General features: G+C 28.0%; 1 protein-coding gene across 1 annotated transcript; it reads right to left on the bottom strand.

Annotated features, from left to right (window-relative positions):
• Window positions 1-1,538: 1,538 nt before the first annotated feature.
• Window positions 1,539-18,903, bottom strand: pnpla2 (patatin-like phospholipase domain containing 2). Its single transcript, XM_073820467.1, has 9 exons — window positions 18,448-18,903; window positions 15,529-15,761; window positions 15,236-15,301; window positions 8,974-9,186; window positions 8,825-8,885; window positions 6,315-6,491; window positions 6,088-6,220; window positions 5,853-5,975; window positions 1,539-3,989 (listed from the first exon to the last, which is right to left on the bottom strand). Exons 1-9 carry the CDS (start codon window positions 18,632-18,634, stop codon window positions 3,689-3,691), a joined length of 1,494 nt encoding a protein of 497 aa, XP_073676568.1. The 5' UTR covers window positions 18,635-18,903; the 3' UTR covers window positions 1,539-3,688.
• Window positions 18,904-20,679: the final 1,776 nt, after the last annotated feature.

Below are 20,679 nucleotides of genomic sequence, written 5' to 3'. Positions count from 1 at the left end.
AAGCTATTTTTTTAGCATCATTAGCCTACTCCAGTCACATGAGCCTTCAGAAATCATTCTAATATTCTGATTTGCTTCTCAGAAACAATTTAAAGCATCCTTGTTAAATAAAAACATTAATTTCTGTAATTTATTTCCGAAAAAAACAAACAAAAATATTGATGATAATAATAATAATAATAATAATAATAATAATAATAACTATGTTTTTCGAGCAACAAATAAGCATATTAGAATGATTTCAGATAGAGCATGTGACACTAAAGACTGAAGTAATGTTGCTGAAAATCACAGGAATAAATTATTTTTAAATATATTCAACTATAAAGCAGTTATTTTAAATAGTAAAATATTTTAATATATCTTTTGAATCAAATAAATGCAGCGTTGATTACAGGAATAAATAATTTTTAAATATATATATATATATATATATATATATATATATATATATATATATATATATAGTATATAATATATATTACTAATATATAACTATAAAGCAGTTATTTTAAACAGTATAATATATATAAATTAATGTATGTAATCTAATATATTTTATATATATATATATATATTATATTTAATATATATTTTAATATAAGTTTTACTGTTTTTGCTGTATTTTAAATAGTAAAATATTTTAATATATTTTATATTTAATATAAAAATTTTATATTTTATAATATAAAATGTTATATTTTAATAGAAGTTAATGTGTATATATATACATTTAATTTAATATATATATATATATATATATATATATATATATTATTTTTTAATATAAGTTTTACTGTTTTTCTGTATTTTAAATAGTAAAATATTTTAATATATTTTACATTTAATATATAACTTTTATATTTTATACCACAATAAATCCGTATAAAACTCGCCTCCATTAAAATCATCAAATAACTCGCAAACTGTGAGAATAATCGTGTCAACGACACAATAATATGTCAGTAATCGAAAACAGCGATTTTACAACCCAGAAATAACCCAACTAGAACGAATCGTTCGAATGAACCGATTCACTAAAACGAATCAGACCGGAGAGAGATGAGGAGAGGCGCAACAGGAGAAACAAACCGCGCCCTCTGCCGGTCGCGAAAAGAAAAGGCGCGGAGCGGTGGAGTCGGGCGCAACTTCATCAGCCAATAGAAACGCAGGGCCGTGATGACGTGGTCTCCCACGCACTTGAACTTGACTGTCTGTCAGAGCTGAGGCGTTGTGGATAGCGGGTCACTTTTCTGTAAAAGCAGCGCTGTAAAAGTCAAGAAATGTTTGCAGAGCTTCCCCAGACACTTACAGTTTGAAACAACAATGGGAAATATAAAACAAAAAGAAACTCAGACCTAAAAAAGGAGGCGGATAGAAAACCGTTTTACGTTCCTCTGGAGTTCACAACCTTTTAAGGTTTAACAACCTAGCATGTAAAAAAAAACAAATCAATGAATAATCATAATTTTTAAGAGTATATGTTCTAAATAAATAAGAAACAGAATTGTAAGTCAATACTTTATTAGTCCTGTTAGCATTTACATTAAAATACCGAGGAGAAATGCAGATTAAGAGGTGTATTTTACCGTCTGGCTCACACTTAAAGCCAAATCCCAGCTTTTGAAGCATTTACAATAGATTAACAGATTAGTTTAGTCCAGCACTAACCTTAATCTGCGTCTGGCAACCATTTCAAACAAGACTGCATTTACAAAAAAAAAAAAAAAAGGCAAGCACAAACTATAAAAAAGTGGCAACAAATTTAAACTCTGGACTACAAAACCAGTCATAAGTGTGCTTTTTTTGGAAAATTAGATTTGTACATCATCCTGTTTCTCAAAATCTAAAAATACTGAGAAAATCACCTTTAAAGTTGTGCAAATGAAGTACTTAGCAATGCATATTACTAATTATGAATTAATTTAAAATTACAAATTAGGTTTTGATATATTTATGGTAGGAAATTTACTAAATAATTTATTGGAACATGATCTTTATTTAATATCCGAATGATTTTTTGAAAAATTGAAAACTGATCATTTTGACCTATACAATGTGTTTTTTGGCTATTGCTACAAATATACCTGTTCTACTTAAGACTGGTTTTGAGGTCCAGGGCCACAAAATCAGACAGTACAAAACGGTAGCAGCACTGATGTTGCATTGCCAAGGCATATGGTCACATGGTTTGCCATGAATCAGTCAGACTACGTGCATAAACCTTCAAAAACACCCTTAGTTTGGATCACTTTACTTTTTCAGGTTTGAAACTATGCTGAGGTGCCTTCAAAACATAAATACTGATGAACCAAAACATGCGAGACACATCCACGGACATTCTGAGAAAAAAAATCCAGTTTCTTTTTGATCCGTTTTTAAGAAATGTTCTTTGTTCAATACAGATTAAGCTCCATTTTTGGATGCACTTATAATGGAAGTGAGCAAAAAATGTGAAGCTTGTATTTTTGTTAAAGCACTTACATTAATTATTTATCAAAAAGTTGATTATTTCTGCTGTAAAGGACGTTTTAGAGGTGAAACCTGCTTTCTAGGTGGATAAACTTCTGGTTATGCAATACTACTGATGTGATTCATGTGTAAGTGGATTTTGCCCCGTGTTAATAAAAATTCCTTACTGATTTCCAGATTACACACACACACATATATTTTATATTATTGAATATATAGAAGGATCATACACAATGCATGTTATTTTTTATTTAGTACTAAATAAGATATTTCACATAAGATGTTTGCATATAGCTCACGAGAAAAAAAATACTAGTTGAATTTATAAAAATGACCCTGTTCAAAAGTTTACATACGCTTGATTCTCAATACTGTGTTGTTACCTGAATGATCCACAGCTGTGTTTTTTGTTTAGTGACAGTTGTTCATGAGTCCCTTGTTTGTCCTGAACCGTTAAACTGTTGTTCTTCAGAAAAATGTACAGGTCCCACAAATTCTTTGGCATTTTTGTGTATATGAACCCTTTCCAACAATGACTGTATGATTTTGAGATCCATCTTTTTACACCATCTTTTTTTTTTTTTTTGTTTAGTGATAGTGGGCAGTTTAAGTGTTCAGGACAAACAAGACCCATGAACAACTATCACTAAAAAAAAAATAAAACTGCTGTGGGTCATTCAGGTAACAACACAGTATTAAGAATCAAGTGTATGTACACTTTTGAACAGGGTTTTTATAAATTCAACTACTATTTTCTCTTTATATGTAAATATCTTTCACATGAAATATTTTATTCAGGTCATTACTAAATAAAAAATAACACGCATTTTGTATGATCCCTCTTATTTTGCTAAAATAATTAACATTTTGCAGATTCTGCAAGGTGTATGTAAACTTTTGACTATATATGTATTTTTATTACCTTTTTTCTATGGTAATGAACATTATGCCAAAAATGCTTAAATTGTATTGAACCAAGGACATTTCATGAAGCGCAGCGTATCTTTTCAATACATTCTCCAGCTGTGAATAAATATAAAGTTTCAACTTTCACAGTTTCTTAATTGTAATTGTCAAAACCATGAGACAGAATCAGACTTCTCACAAAGCATTTGCTTTCTTTCTGCTGACCATCAGGCACTGAAATGTTCGTCTTAAAGTTCCACAGCATCATCACGGTGCATTGTGGGGTATAATGGTCTCTCAGGCCCCGTGGTTAAGGGAGCAGGCTGGTGTTCGGGGCTCCGATGGAACACATGGTTAGACCGCCCATTGCATCTTGGTGGCTCAGGGAGCTGGAGGCACTGGGGTGAGTCGAACTGGTGGTGAAAGAGCCTCGGAGGTCCAGATTGACACAGAAAAGGCCTGGCAGGAGTTGGCGCTGGTACTGGTCCAATCGCAGCATGGCATCCAGGACTGTGGAGCTGCCCCCGTAGAGCCAGCCCGGGAGAAGACTTGCCGCACTGAAGCTGGCCGGGACTGATTGGGAATGTTTCAATTCCAGCTGATACGAAAAGCTGAGAGGGAACGAAAAATAACACTTTTGGTTACATTTTTGTCAATATTTTTGAGAATGTTGTTTATTAAGTAGGGGTGAGCTTTTTAGGCTCCTTTTTAATTAATGAGTGTAAAATTGTATAGATTAGGCACTGGAGTTGGAACATTTTTAAAGATACATTATATAGATAAATTAAAAGGTTAAACATTCTTATAATAAATGTACTTACATATGCTTTATAAAATTAGAAAAATATGTAAAAAAAAATATGATGTATTTATGTATATATATATATACTGTATATATGTAAGTATTTATATATATATATATATATATATATATATATATATATATATATATATGTGTGTGTGTGTGTGTGTGTGTGTGTGTGTGTGTGTGTGTGTGTGTGTGCGATATATACAGCACAACATTGATAATAATAATAATAATAATAATAATATATATATATAAACACACACACACACAAACAAGATATTTAATAATAAATTTATGAAGATATTTTCCAAAGGTCTTTAGAAGTTTTATAGGGTTTGTTTTAACAAATTAAATATATATATATATATATATATATATATATATATATACACATATGTGTGTGTGTGTGTGTGTGTGTGTGTGTGTGTGTGTGTGTGTGTGTGTGTGTGTGTGTGTGTGTGTGTGTGTTTGTGTATATCTATTTGTGTGTGTGTTATGTATAATTATATTATATGTTATAATACTACTATTATTTAAATCTATACTTTTAAAGCCTAACCCTAATTTTTAACTGCACATCCTCAAAATTCATTTGAAGAGTAAATATAGACACATTAAATTATATATATATAATACACACACACACACACACACACACACACACACACACACACACACACACACACACACACACAATTATATATATATGTACATATATATATTAAATAATTCAAAATAATTACATATATACATTATATAGAGCTATATGTTGTTGTATTATATAAAGGTATATAGTAATATTTGAAAAAATATATATATAAATTTATTTATTTATTTTAACCGCACATCCCTAAAATTATTTTAAAGAGATTAAAGATTTATTAAAATTTGTATAATTCCATTTTAATTTGACATTTTTAATTGATTAGGGATTTGGAATTGGAACGTTTAAAAAAAATGATATGTATAATTTTTATATTCTATATTTTAATATTACTACTTATATACTATTTCTAAATTGCAGATTAAACATCCTTAAGTATATGTGAAGATGAATTGTAAAAGATTACAGAAAATTATAAAAAAGATAGCAAGCAGACCTGTTATCAAATCTGAAAATAAACATTCAGAAAAAGTCACTAGAATGTAAAACATTATACATTGCTACATGATTATCTAATATATAAAGCATCTGAGAGATTCCAACAAAAATATAGACCACAAAACCAGTAAGTAGCACAGGTATATTTGAAGCAATAGCCAACAATACGTTTGGCAATCTTTGATGGCAAAAATCATTAGGATATTAAATAAAGATCATGTTCCATGAAGATTTTTTGTACATTTCCTACTGTAAGTATATCAAAACTTAATTTTTATTAGTAATATGCACTGCTAAGAGCTTCATTTGAACAACTTCAAAGGCGATTTTCTCAATATTTAGATTTTTGGCACCCTCAAATTCCAGATTTTCAAATAGTTGTATCTCAGCCAAATATAGTCCTATCCTAACAAACTGTACATCAATGGAAATTAATTTGAAAAAATGTACCTTTATGACTGGTTTTGTGGTCCGATGCCACACCTATACTGCTAGCATGATAATAAATGACTTTGAGACTAAGCTTTTCTCTGTGTGTGTGTTTGGATGTGTGTGGTCTCTCACCGTGCAGACACCTGCTGGGACACACTCCTCCCCGCTTGTGATAAAACACTCTGCAGCAGCTTCACTGTCTGCTCCTTCATCCAGCCCACATCCTCCTGAATGTCTGGCAACCACTCCAACAGTCTGACAGAAAGAGTTCAATAAAATACATTTCAAATGACCAAAAATAATACGTAATATAATACACAATTTCATGGTACAGATTTGAATGAAAAAAAGAAAAAAAAGTGTGTACCTAATGCTCATAGACAGAGCTGATTCCAGAGGAAGTGTGTACGGTAACAGGAAGGCAGATGCCAATCTAACGGGCAGCATGTTGCTTAGCGACTGCACCAGACTCCGCCTCTCCCTACAGGCCTCCACTAGCGCTGATGAGAAAACAACAACAACAACAACTCAGTGAACATCTAATACATTACAAAGATACTTCAAAAGAAAACCAGAGTCAGATATCGGCAGTACCTTTGTGTACTCTAGGAGGCAGGTGCTCAAAGATGTGTTCCTGGATGCTGGAGCGATCCTGTGTTTCTCTGTCATCTCTGTTCTCTGACTCTTCTTCATCGTCATCATCAGACTCTTCCTCGGCTCCTCCAACAGCTACAGCCAGCATACGGTGTGGACCTCGATACTGTAACAGACCTGAAACACACAGTGAAGATGAGATCTGAGATGAATATTAAAGGAAAGGTTCACGTTGTATGGACGACTTTTGTTAGGTGTTTATGGAACTTTATGTCATTTATAGAGATTGAGAGAGTTGTGAAAGTGGAGGAACATTCTGCTAAATGAGTCACACATCTTTTCACAAACATTTGCAAAATGTTATTTAGAAAAAAGGTCATCTCATTGTCATGGGGACACATACATAAAACTTTTTTTTATTTTAGATTTATTTTAGAAAAAATATTTTGAAATTTATATAGTATTTTAAATTATGAATTCATAAATTCATACATTTTTATTAATATTAATAATTATATTTCTATATAATAAAATGTATATATCTATATATTTAATTTATATTCTAGAAAGTTGCATAATGCTAGAAAAATTAAATGTATAAATTTTATAATTAACTACAATAATAATTACTATATAAAAATGTATATATTATTTAATAATTATGTAATTATACATTATAATTAAATTAATAGAATTATATTTAAATTAAATATTTTTTACATTTTTGATTTAGGAAAATATCATTATTTTTATTTAGATGCAAAAAATACACAGAAGTAAATTTACATCTAATTATCCATCTATCTATATAAATATAAATAAATAAATAAAAAAGAAATACACACACACACACACACACACACACACACATATATGTATATATAATGATCATATAAGTATATTTGTAATTAATATATTTTAAATTACAAATTAATTAATTAATTAAATTAATACAATATATTTTTTATTTAATATATAGTATTTTACTAATATTATCACAAATATTTATATGTAATAAAAATGTATAACAATAGTTGAAAAATAATTCAATTTATAAAATCGTATTTAATTTATATTATGTTACATAATGTTAGAAAAAAATACATGTATACATTTAATAATTAATACAAAATAATTATACAGAATTAATTATATATATATATATATATATATAAAGTAAAAAATATAAATAATTAAATGAATATAATTATATTTTATTTACTATTAATATAAATATTTGTATATTTAGGAAATAGTATTATTATTATTATCTATCTATATCTAATTAAAATATATTAAAACTGTATATAATATTACAAATTATAAATGATTGAATTATTTTTATTTAATATAATATTTCTATTCATATTAATAAAAATGTGTATATGTAATAAAAATGTATATATACAGTTAAAAACTAATTTTTATAATTATATTTTATTATTTTATTATTATATAAAGCTTGATAATGTTAGAAAAAAGTAAGTTAATTGTATATATAAAGGTAAAGTTATAAAGTTTAAAATATAAATAATTCTCTCTCTCTCTCTCTCTATATATACTATATATATATATATATATATATATATATATATATATATATATATATATATATATATATATTATTTTGATTTAGGAAAATATCATTAATTTGTATTTATTTTGAAAGAATTATACAAAAGTAAATATATATATATATATATATATATATATATATATATATATAGTAAAATAAATAAGTGATCATATAAGTAAATTTGAAAATATGTATAAATTTAATTAACAAATTATTAATAAAAAATTATATCTAATTAATGTATATATCTAAACAATATATAGAATTGTATTTAATTTATATTATATAGTTACATAATGTTAAAAAAAATTAAATGTCTAAATAAAATTTATATTTAATAATATATAATATTTAATAATAATAATAATATTTAAATAAATAAATGTATCGAATTATATTTAATTTATATTACATAAAGTTATATAATATTTGAAAAAATAATTTAGATATTAAATAAAAATATATACTATTATATATTTATTATATATACATATATATAATTTGAAAAAAAATAAATATTCATAAAATAGGTACATATTTACAAATTGTATTTATAAAATACTATGTATAGATTAAATTAATAAACATTTAATAATACATACATATTAAATGATTCAATTAAATAGATATAATGTTATGATTTGCAATGTCCTGTCATTATTGGTCACTAGAGGTCTCTCTAACACCAGCCAAACTCTTCAGCATCAGGCCGAATATCCGCTTCACTACAGCGCTGATAACAAATAATCTTCAGCAACACAGCTGTGGGCCAGCAGACAGATAATAAATGCCATGCCATAAACATCCCACGATAACTCCAAAACCTGCTCATATCCAGAACTAAATGAACCCATTTGGTTTGGTGAAATATGCTGACGTCAAAAAAAAAAAAAAAGGACAAACCTGATCACTGCAACATTTACAAATGACTCACCGTTCTTCTTGAGGAAGTGTAAAGCATCTCTGTATCCCTGCTTGCACATGCTCTTCATCACCTGAGCAAAAGTAAAGCACAAGATTAATGTCATTTTGGCAGTCGGTGTGTATTTTTAGGCCGTGTTAAATGAGGTGTGTGTGTGTTACCAGAGGATCAGGTGGAAACAGCGCTCTGGAGACTCTGTAGAGGTTGGCCAGCGTGAACTGAATGGAGGTGTTTGTGAAGCGCAGCTCATGAATGTTGGTTGAGCTGATGTCTCGCGGGCAGATGTCACTCTCGCCTGAGAACGGAGACACCGTGATGGTGTTTTTCAGCTCGTACTGAGGCAAGTTATCACTGATGCCACCGTCCACGTACCGCTGAGAGACAAACACACAGAGAATGGATTATTTTCATATCTATTCTTCAAATTGATTATTTATTTAATTATATTTTTTATATTGCATGCCACTCACTTCGTTTTTTTTACATTTATTTCATTTGTTAATATTATTTGTTCACTCTATATGCACTGTAGTTACCTAACAAACTCTATATATAATAATTTTTATAAAACATTTTAACAAAATTAATGAATGAATGAAGTAGATAATTAAACACTGATAATTTAATGTGTATTTTCATATTACTTGTTTAATATTATTTTTGATTATTAAACACTAATAAATTATATAGAAATTTAATATAAATTATATAGATTTTAATATAAATAATTAAATGAACAGAATTATATTCCATTTATATATATTTATTTTGAAAAAAAAATTATACAAAAGTATATATATACACCGGTATTATCACTACATAAGTATATTCGAACATTTTATATGTATAAATTAAATTAATAAAGAATAATTATATATAATTAAATGTATATATATATATTTATATTTATATATAGTTAGAAAATAGTTAAAATGTTTTATTTATATAATATAAAGCAATTTAATTTAATTTAATTTCAGCTAACTAAACAAAACAATCTATTTAACGATTGTTTTTTACTGTTAAATTGTTCAATTAATTTTTTTATTTTGTTAAATACATTGTTTAGTTAATGTCCACATTTAATTTAATTGTTAATTTAACCCTTAATTTCATTTCATTTCATTTAATAATTTTAGAGTGCAGTTTAATAAGCAAAATATTACAAAAAAATTATAATAATTAAACACTAATAAGTTATTGTGCTTTTTTGATGTAGGAAAATAGCATTAATTTGGAAATATATATTTCATTTATATTATATAAGGTTAATTATTAATTGTTGTTACAAACATGTTAATTTTACTCTGCAATTAAATTAAATTAAATTAAATTAATTAAATGTACTTGACTTAATTTTATTTATTGTGCATTTTTTTAATATTACTTGTTTATTAATTTTTTAATACATTGTTTGGTTTAATGTCCTCATTTAATTTAATTGTTAATTTAATTTAATTTAATTTCATTTAAAGCGCAGCTTAACAAACAAAAAACAAAGATACAAATTATAAAGATAATTAAACACTAGTAATTTAATTTGTGTATTTTTGTTCATATTTACTATTTACTATCATTTAACTTAATTTAATTATCATTTAATTTAATGGTTAATTCAATTCTATTAATAAACTCAATATTTCTAACAATAATTAATTTATACAGATAATTAAACACTAATATTTTGATTTGTGTATTTTTGTAAATATTACTTAATGTATTTAATTTTATTTATTGTGCATTTTGTTTATATTACATGTTTATAGTTTTAATTGTTACATTTATTTTAATTGTTAATTAAACCTTTCATTTCATTTCATTTCATTTAATAGTTTTAGAGTGCAGCTTAAAATGAAAATAACAAAAAATAACAAAAATAAATAAACTGTAAAGGTAATTAGACACTAATCATTTCATTTGTGTATTTTGTTAATATTAATTGTTCACCATGAATCACTACATTAAATTTAATTATCATTTAATTTAATTGTTAATTTAATTTAATTTAATTTAGTAATTTTAGTTAATATTACTTGTTTACCATTGTTCACCTTTAATTTAATTGTTAATTTAATTTAATAATTTTAGAGAGTAGCTTAATAAACGAAAACAATTTTTTCGAACAATAATTAATTTATAAAGATAATTAAATGTGTGTATTTTTTTAAATATTGTTTATCATTGTTTAGGCATTTTGTTAAATACATTGTTTAGTTTATGGTTTTAATTTAATTCAATTTAATTATTTTAGAGTGTAAATTGAATTTAAGTTAATTTAATAATCTTTATTTAGAAACATAGTTAAACACTTTTGTTCATATTACTTATTCATCAGTTTACGGTCCACATTTAAATGTTAAAATGTTTAAATGTTAATTTAATTTATTTTAATAATTTCATTTCATAATTTCAGAGTGTAGCTTAATAAACTAAACAATCGTTCTAACAATAATTTATTTATTAATTTATGTAATTGAATGTAATTTGTATATTTTTGTTACTATTACTTGTCCATTAATTACTTTTCGATTTATATTTTGCTTAACTTCTCACTCTATGCAAACGCTTTGGTAAAACTGAAACCGACATAGTGAATATGAAACCATTAAGATTCAGGTCACATGTAATGTTTTACTGTTTTACTGCAGTGCTGCTTACAGGCAGAACAGTAGAAAGAAGAGCAGCTTTCGGAGCGCTGGCAGTCTTATGAGATTTGCCGCAACAAACAAACACACAGATGCATTATTTGAGATTCTTGTCAGAATGCACACAGCCAATGCACAAATGCAAACGTACAGTAATCCCAGCCTACACACACACACACACACACACACACACACACACACACACACACACACACACACACACACACACACACACACACACACACACACACACACACGCACACACACACACACACACACACACGCACACACTGACTCACTGACTGGCACAGGATGCAGGGAAGGCGAGACACGTGCCACATGAGCAAACACTGACTTATGGACACCAGCTCACTGATCTCACTGATCTGACATCAGCTTTACCTTTTACCTCTCCATGACTAATAGCACTCACACGGTTTGACTCTTTTATTCTGATGCAAATCACTGGCTGCTTTTTTATAGTGTCAAATGAGACACTGTTTAAATTTTTTTTTTTTGAGCTGCACGGCACAATAAGAAAGAGTTATATAATAAGAACGAGTAAATCTTAAAAAATAAAGAGTATGTTTTGCATAAAGAAATTGAAGCTTTTGCACTGTGACATTATTTTAGTGATAATTAACCACATTTTTCCTCAAATTTTCATTAATGTGATAATGTTAAAAATATTATATATTATTTAAACAGAAAAAAGTATTAATTTAATTATGTGTTGTTATTTTCTTAATAACCACATTTGCCTTCAATTCTTATTATTGTAATGTAAGAAAAAATAATTATAGATTTTTTTTTTAAGTATTAAAAGTGTCATTCTCTTAAATTCTAATTACTGTAATGCAAGAAAACATACATTACTTAAATGTAAGAAATGTTATTTTCTTGATAATTAACCATATTTTCCTCAAATTCTCATAACTGTAATGTGAGAAACAAATAGTTGAATGCTATTTAAATTGAAAAATATTATTTTAATTAAAATGTGTCATTATTTTCTTGACAATTAACCACATTTCCCTTAAATTCTCATTACTTTAATATGAGAAAAATAATAAAACAATTGTATATTATTTAAATTGAAAAAATATATATAATTAAAATGTGTCATTATTTTTAGATAATTAACATTTCCATCAAATTCACAATACTGTAAAAAATTATACATTATTTAAATGTAAAAAATACGTTTGAATTAAAAGTCATTATTTTCTTGATAATTAACCATATTTCTCATTTCTCAAATTCTCATTACTATAATGTGAGAAACAAATCGTTAAATGCTATTTAAATTTTAAAATATTATTTTAATTAAAATCAGGTGTAATTATTTTATTAATAATTAACACTTTTCTCAAAATCTCATTACTGTAATGTGATAAAATTATCTAGAATGGAAAAAAGTAATAATTAAAATGTAATTGTTTTCTTTATAATTAACCACATTTTCCTCAAATTCTCATTAACGTTACATGAGAAAAAATAACAATTTCTTGTTTAAATTAAAGAAATACATTTTCATAAAATTTCCTTAAAATTCTAATTGCTATAATGTTAAAAAAATATTTATATTTTACGTAATTTAAATTGAAAAATATTATTTTAATTTAAATGTGTTATTATTTTCTAGACAATTAACCACATTTCTCTTAAATTCTCGTTACTGTAATGTGAGAAAACTTATTGTATATTATTTAAATTGAAAAAATATATATAATTAAACTGTGCCATCATTTTTTTATATATATTTAACAAAATTTCCCTCAAATTCACATTATACATTATTCAAATTGAAGAAATATATTTTAATTAAATTGTCATTATTTTCTTGATAATTAACCATAGTTCCCCCAAATACTAAAAATATTTTGGCATTTGGTTCAATAATAGTTAAATAATAATTATACATTATTTAAATTGAAAAAAGTCATTGTTTTCTTTATTAACCACATTTCCCTTAAATTCTCATCACTGTAATGTGAGAAAAAAATAATACCTTTTTTAAATTAAAGAAATATATTTTAATTAAAACTTGTCATTATTTTCTTGATAATTAACCACATTTCCCTCAAATTTGCATTACTTTAATGTGAGAAAAAAAATATTATACATTATTTAAGTAAAAAATATTTTTTTATTAAAATATATAAATTTTAATTAAAAGTGTCAATTTTTAAAATAATTAACAATATTTAATATTAAAAAACTGCAAAATCTTATTTAAATTGTAAAGTATTTCATTTTAATGAATATATTCTTCTGACATTTTCTTACGATAATTAACCACATCTTCCACTTAAATTCATATTACTCTAATTAAATCTATAAATATATAAGAATATATAATACATTATTTAAATGGTAACCTATTTAATCTGAATGAAAATAATGTCACAATGCTAAAATAAAAAGCTAATGGATCTTAAAAAATACTTAATAATGATTTTTTAAATACAATAAGAAGTTTAAAAACTAAACCCTAAGAAAAACAGAAAGCACTACTCAAAAATACACAAACAAAACAAAATTCGAGGAAAAACACAAGAACTAGAGCAAAGATCAGAAAACTGGCAAAGGTCATGAAGAGAAAAAGAAAGGTAAACAAATACTCTACTCGCTGCTTTTACATCCAAAAAAAACAACAACACTATTTCTCCTGGCACAACATCTGAATCCTAATGAAAACAACGTCTTTTTCTACAAAAGCATTAATGATTACAGAAGCTCTGCGTTTCCCAACATTTATAACACTTTATAAAAACAGAAGTAATGTTTGCGCAAGCTCTTACAGCATTTCACCAACATTTCACAGATATTTTCATCCTAATTTAGATGTCAAACAACACCACTGCTCATATTGCTCCTAAAAATAAGTAATAAATGCATCCTGCATCACACATTCAATTAATAAACATAAATCAATAAATAGAATATGTTCTGGGCAAAAACACTTAAATTAAACAAACACTTGAATTAAACATCATCATTAATTTCTTGATAATTCACCACATTTTCCTCAAATTCTCATTACTGTAATGTGAAAAAAAATAATTACACAATATTTAAATAAATAAATAAAAAAATATATATATTTTTTTTTTATTTTAATTATAAAAAAAAAATAATTACACAATATTTAAATAAAAAAAAAAAAATATATATATATATATATTTTTTATTTTAATTATAAAGTGTCATTATTTTCTTGATAATTTACCACATAACCCTTAAATTCTCAATACTGCAATGCAAGTAAAAAAATAATTATACGTTATTTAAATGGAAAAATTTTTTTATTAAAAAGTATTTTCTTGATAATTCACCAAATTCTCCTCAAATTCTCATTACTGTGATGTAATAAAAAATTTTTTTTACATTATTTAAATTGATTTAATTATTTAAATATTACTGTAACGTGAGAAAAATAATTATACAATATTTAAATTGAAGAAATATATTTTCATTAAAATGTCATTATTTTCTTAATATCTGACCTCATTTTCCTCAAATTGTCAGTACTGTAATGTGGGAAAAATAATTATACATTTAAACTGACACATTTCCCTCATTACTGTAAAACAAGAAAAAAAATAATTACACTTTATTTTTAATTAAATTAAGTTTTCTCTTGTTTTCTTGAAAATTAACCATTTTTTTTAATGCGTGATGATTCGCTTGCAAAAATGAGAGTGAGCACAGAAAGGGCGATCATATTGCAGTTGTAAATCAATTACGAGTAATTACATCATAACTGGATACATACCACTCCCTGCAGGGTTGGCGGTATCAGGCCACAGTACACGGGAATGTAAGCGCTGCAGACACACGCCTGCACACAAACACATAAAATAAGCACACAAGGGACTTAGCCATGAAACCATAATATCATAATAATCTAAATCACATGCATCTACTGTAAATATGAGTATTAGGAGGTCATGTCAGTTTAGTCTCACTAAACCTGCTGTGAATGAAGATATCTTTGCACATGTGTGTGTGTGTGTGTGTGTGTGTGTGTGTGTGTGTGTGTGTGTGTGTGTGTGTGTAAGTACACACTTGCACGAGTTCCTCATTGCTGCTGAAGTGTGTCACCAGCACGTTTTCTCCATCCGACACGCGGGTCAGAGAGATGCCCAGGCGGCCGGTGGCCCGTATGTGGCCGTCGGGCGGCAGCACGCGATGCATTACGGATCGCATGATCTTCACCAAGTTGAAAGAAGGGTGCATAGGGCCCAGGAAGCGCTTTCGGGCTTCTTTAGCTACGTCAATAATGCCGGCACCGGCCTCCCCTGTCACAGGACCAGAAAGAGAGCAGTTAGTGGTCACACACTGACAATAAGCAACAGGTGGATGTTGTGCCTTTGCACACGAGAAGTGTACACTTTGACATAGATACTAAATATAGATGAACACAGACCAGATGAAACTTATGATAATACCGTGGTACTTTGATGTAAACTATTGTATTGAGTGACTAATGTATTTATATTAGAGCTGCAAAGTAGTTCCTAATCTTATCGTCCCAGAAAATCGCAGCTTTACATTTTCCGCCGGTCTTAGTACACGATATAACTACAGAAGAGACAAGTTTTAAATAGGACAAATATGGAAACTCGTTGGTCATTTTTGAACGCGATGCTACTGGTCTAATAGGATTCAATGATCTATGCTATGCTATGCTAAAAGTGATATCGCCAGAACAGGAGAACGGCTGAATGGATTTCAAAACGGTAAAACTCAACTTATTAACTCGGGGGGAGTTGGAGAATGTGAAGAAAAAATAGTTGAGTGTTCCTTTAAGGAAAATGATGTTAGATTTATACGTGAAATATTTACACTACCAGTCAAAAGTTTGGACAAACTTGACTTAATGTTTGTTTTTTGTCAAATATTAATTATGTAAAAAAAATATATATAATATATTTTTTATTTGATTTTATTCAAATACAAATTGTGCCAAGGAATGACTCTGAGTTTGTTTTTAAGAAAAACTGAAGTTAAGATTTTTTTTTTCCCCATGGAAAAAAGCTAATGATTTTCTTAAAAAACTAACGGAGAATCATTCCTTGGCACAATTTGTATTTAAGAAAAAACATAAAATCAAATCAAATTAAATAAAATACAATAAAAAAAAATAATAATTATATTTGACTAAAAATAAGAAAAGTATTCAAGTGTGTAGTCAAGTGTGTCCAAACTTTTGACTAGTTGTATGTATATATATATATATATATATATATATATATATTATATATAAAGTATATACAAGTGTTTACATACAAATATTTATATATATATATTATTTTAAGACCATGGTATTTTTGAAAGTACAGTGCAGAATCATAAAAACGCAACGGTACAAGAACTTCTGTGCCATTGTAGATCTAAAAATACCATGGTATTACCATCTGGTACCACCAAAGTACGTTTCATACATAGTATCTAAATAGTGCCTCAATCAAAAATACCATGTTTTTACCATGGTAAATATTCATAACACTTATACACTGTAAAATAACTGTTTTAAGTTATCATGTGTAACTTGATGTTTCTTTGTAATTATTGTTATTTTTTTTTTACTTTATTTCATTTCATGTAAAGTTTATTTTTAATAGATTATTTAGTAATAAATGTGTTTTATATGGTTTTTACTTTTAGTTTTAAATTGATTAACCTTTTTTGATATGGTGTTACCTTGGTATTTTAAACATGTACCATGGTAGTACCATGGCATTTTTGGACTCATAAATGCTATGGTACATGAACTTCAGTGCCAATGTAAATCCCAAAATACCATGGTATTACCCTCTGGTACCACCAAAGTACGCTTTATAGTTTATAAATAGTGCCTCAGTCCAAAAAAAATTTGTTTTTACCATGGTAAATATTCATAAACATGCCCTTTATATACTGTAAAATAGTTTTTTAAGCTGTAATGTGTTACTTGATGTTTTTCCTTTGAAATTATTTGTAATTATTGTTTTTTTAGTAGTTTATTTAGTAAACTACTATTTTACTATTTTGACAGTATTTTAAACATGTACCATGGTAGTACCATTGTATTTTTGGAAGTACATTGCAGAATCATATAAATGCTACGGTATATGAAGTAAATGTAAATTTACATTGTAAATCTAAAAATACCATGGTATTACCATCTGGTACCACCAAAGTACAATTTACAGTATATAAATAGTGCCTCATTAAAAAATACCATGTTTTTACCATGGTATATATTCATAAACATGACACATATACAATGTAAAATCATTTTTTTTAAGTTATAATGTGTTACTTAATGTTCCTTAGTAATTATTGTTATTTGTTTAGTTTTTTTGTGGTTTATTTAGTAATGAAAATGTTTTATATGGTTTTACTTTTAGTTTTAACTTGAATAACCTTTTTTTGACATGGTATTACAGTGCTACCATGGTATTTTAAACAAATACCATGGTAGTACCATGGTAGTATTTTTGTAAGTACATTCCAGAATCATATAAATGCTACAGTACATAAAGTTCAGTGCCATTTTAAATCTAAAAATACCATGGTATTACCATCTGGTACCACCAAAGTATGTTTCATAGTATATGAATAGTGCCTCAATCAAAAATACCATGTTTTTACCATGGTAAATATTCATAAACATGTTTCTTTACACTGCAAAATCGTTTTTTTTTTTTTTTTTTTTTGTAATTAAAACAAAGAGCATTCTACTGAAAAATGTCAAGTTTAATTCAATGTGTTACTTCACTTTTCTTTGTAATATTTGGAATTAATATAATTCTGATAGTAACCACTTATCTCTATATGTTCTCTATTATAGATCAGTGATAGTAACACGTGATACTACTGTATCTTGAAATGAATTTACCATGTTACAAATTAATGTACCATGATATTTAGAAGGCATTGCAAGGTTGCCTCGCATTTGTTTTATTTAAGTGGCTAAAAAACAATTTTAAATCAGTTTACCCAAACAAGCACCGCTGACCAGCGCAGATGCCGTGATCGCGCCCGCGGACGCGCCGTAAATGTGACGCGCATTCTCCACCAGAAACGGCGCGTGCTCCTGGAGACAGCTGGCCACTCCAATGTGATAAATACCCAGAAAACCACAGCCTGCGAAAGAGATATTCCACGGAGAGTCGAGGGGAAACATCTTGATTTCTTCTTAAAAATCTGTAGATAACGTCAATAAATCCTTCTACTTTCGTTCAGAGTCTTTTACGCGCTTGAAGCATCGCGGATGATCCATAAATGACATTACAGTGCACTTCTAACGTTTCTAACGACCTAAACACTAACGTCAAGCGATTAAAAAGTTTCTAAAGTGATGAACAACCACTGACGCAAGACTCTTGAGTGCGACCTGAACTTCAGTATTTATCCGTTAGCCTGTTGAATAACTTTACGTCAAGTGACCGGTGTTTTGACGTGCTCGTCACCGTCACAAAACAGGTCACAAACATCAATGGGGAGGGGCGTGTTGACATTGGGCGGGGCTGAGGCGAAATTAGCCAATCAGGGACCGCGCTGGTGAACTCTATCCACTTTCTCTCAGCTGTCAGTTCAAGTGTTTCCTCGAATGTGCCCTGAGTTGTCAGTCACGTGCGTTTATCAGCTGTGTTTTGTTATTGAGTGTTTTTTTTTTCATTATGACGTGTGACGCTTGCAATTACAAGGTCATTTGAATTTTAATATTTTAAATATTCAATAAAACATATTTAGATATAAATTAAAATATTAACATTAACATAATACATTACTTATTTTTGTTAATCAGTGTCAATAAACACTGCAGTTCCTGCAGTTAGTGTGACACAACTGGTCCTCATAATGTATGTTGTTTGAATGGTGTTTTCCACCTTTGTACAGTGTTTTACAACATGGATCCTCCCAAATGACATGATTTTAAAAATATGTCCTCTCGGGGGACTGTAGAGGACCATTTTGTTTGCAATGTTCTTCTGATTTATTTTAGTGCGGTTGTGTTAAGATTCCTTGTGTGCATGCACTCGTGGGACACGGGAACGTTCCCGCATAAAAATGTGTTTTGGGATGTCGGAGAGTTCAGAGTTCACAGGGCCAACCTTACAAAATAATATTTTTGTCCGATCCAAGAGGTGAGACCAACACTGTTCCACAAATCGATTTTCTGGGCATCTTTCCTGAAATTCTTTCCTTGCCTGCCAGTGTGGAGCATAACATTTTGTACAAAAACTCATTTGTCATGGTTATATATGAAAACGTGTGGTCCTAAATGGTCCTGCTGTGTGAAAAATACATTTCTGATAAGGTTCCCTCAAAGTTATGAACAAACATTTCTACAGTAACAATAACAGCATTAATTTAAAGTTACCTTTCTCAAAATATATATATATATAAAAAAATCTCTAAATGTTAGCAACAACCTACATTGTAGCATTACATTATTTATACAGCTTGGAGCATTTTACAGACAAGTTTTAAGTTTTAGGCTGGATAATAAAATAACACTGCCCTGCACTCTTAAAAATAAAGGTGCTTTAAAAGGTTCCTCACAGCGATTCCATAGAAGAACCATTTTTGATTCCACAACCATTCAGTTAAAGGTTCTTTAAAGAACCATCTCTTTCTTACCTTTTTACAATCTGAATAACTCTCTTTTGCCACAAAGAATGTTTTGTGAAACGGAAAGGTTCTTCAGATGTTAAAGGTTCACCACTTAAACAAAAAAGGTTCTTCTATGGCACTGCTTTTATTTTTAAGTGAGTGTGGAGTGTGGGCACAGAATGGTTTAAAGGCCCCTGAAATCACAGACTTGTCCCTCACGTGGTTGAAACGACGATCCGAGGGAGTGATATTTCAACTGGACCCCCCGTCTGGTCCAGTGCCCTGGGCAAGTGCCTGGAAAATGTTGCTACTTGTATCAGAATTTTCTGAAAATAATCAAAAGTAATGTTCTCATGACCTTTGCAAAATGATTCTTTTTTAAAAAAAACTGGATGTTTTGAATGTTCAGAGAACATTCAGAAATAGTATTGTCATGTTGTCTAGGAACAATAAAGCAAATGTTCTTAGAACATATTTTTCTTTGCTGGAAGTCTCTCAATAAATATGAGCATGCAAAACTACATGCATGTACAATAACTTCATTTTTGCTCAAAATAGTTAATATAAATAATAATATGCATAAATTATAGAATTTTATAATAATTCTTATAC

The sequence above is a fragment of the Garra rufa genome, chromosome 16, assembly GCF_049309525.1.
Source record: "Garra rufa chromosome 16, GarRuf1.0, whole genome shotgun sequence".
In the NCBI taxonomy this organism is placed as follows: Eukaryota; Metazoa; Chordata; class Actinopteri; order Cypriniformes; family Cyprinidae; genus Garra; species Garra rufa.
The sequence above is the reverse complement of the archived record's forward strand: the minus strand, read 5'-3'. Positions and strand labels throughout refer to the sequence as shown.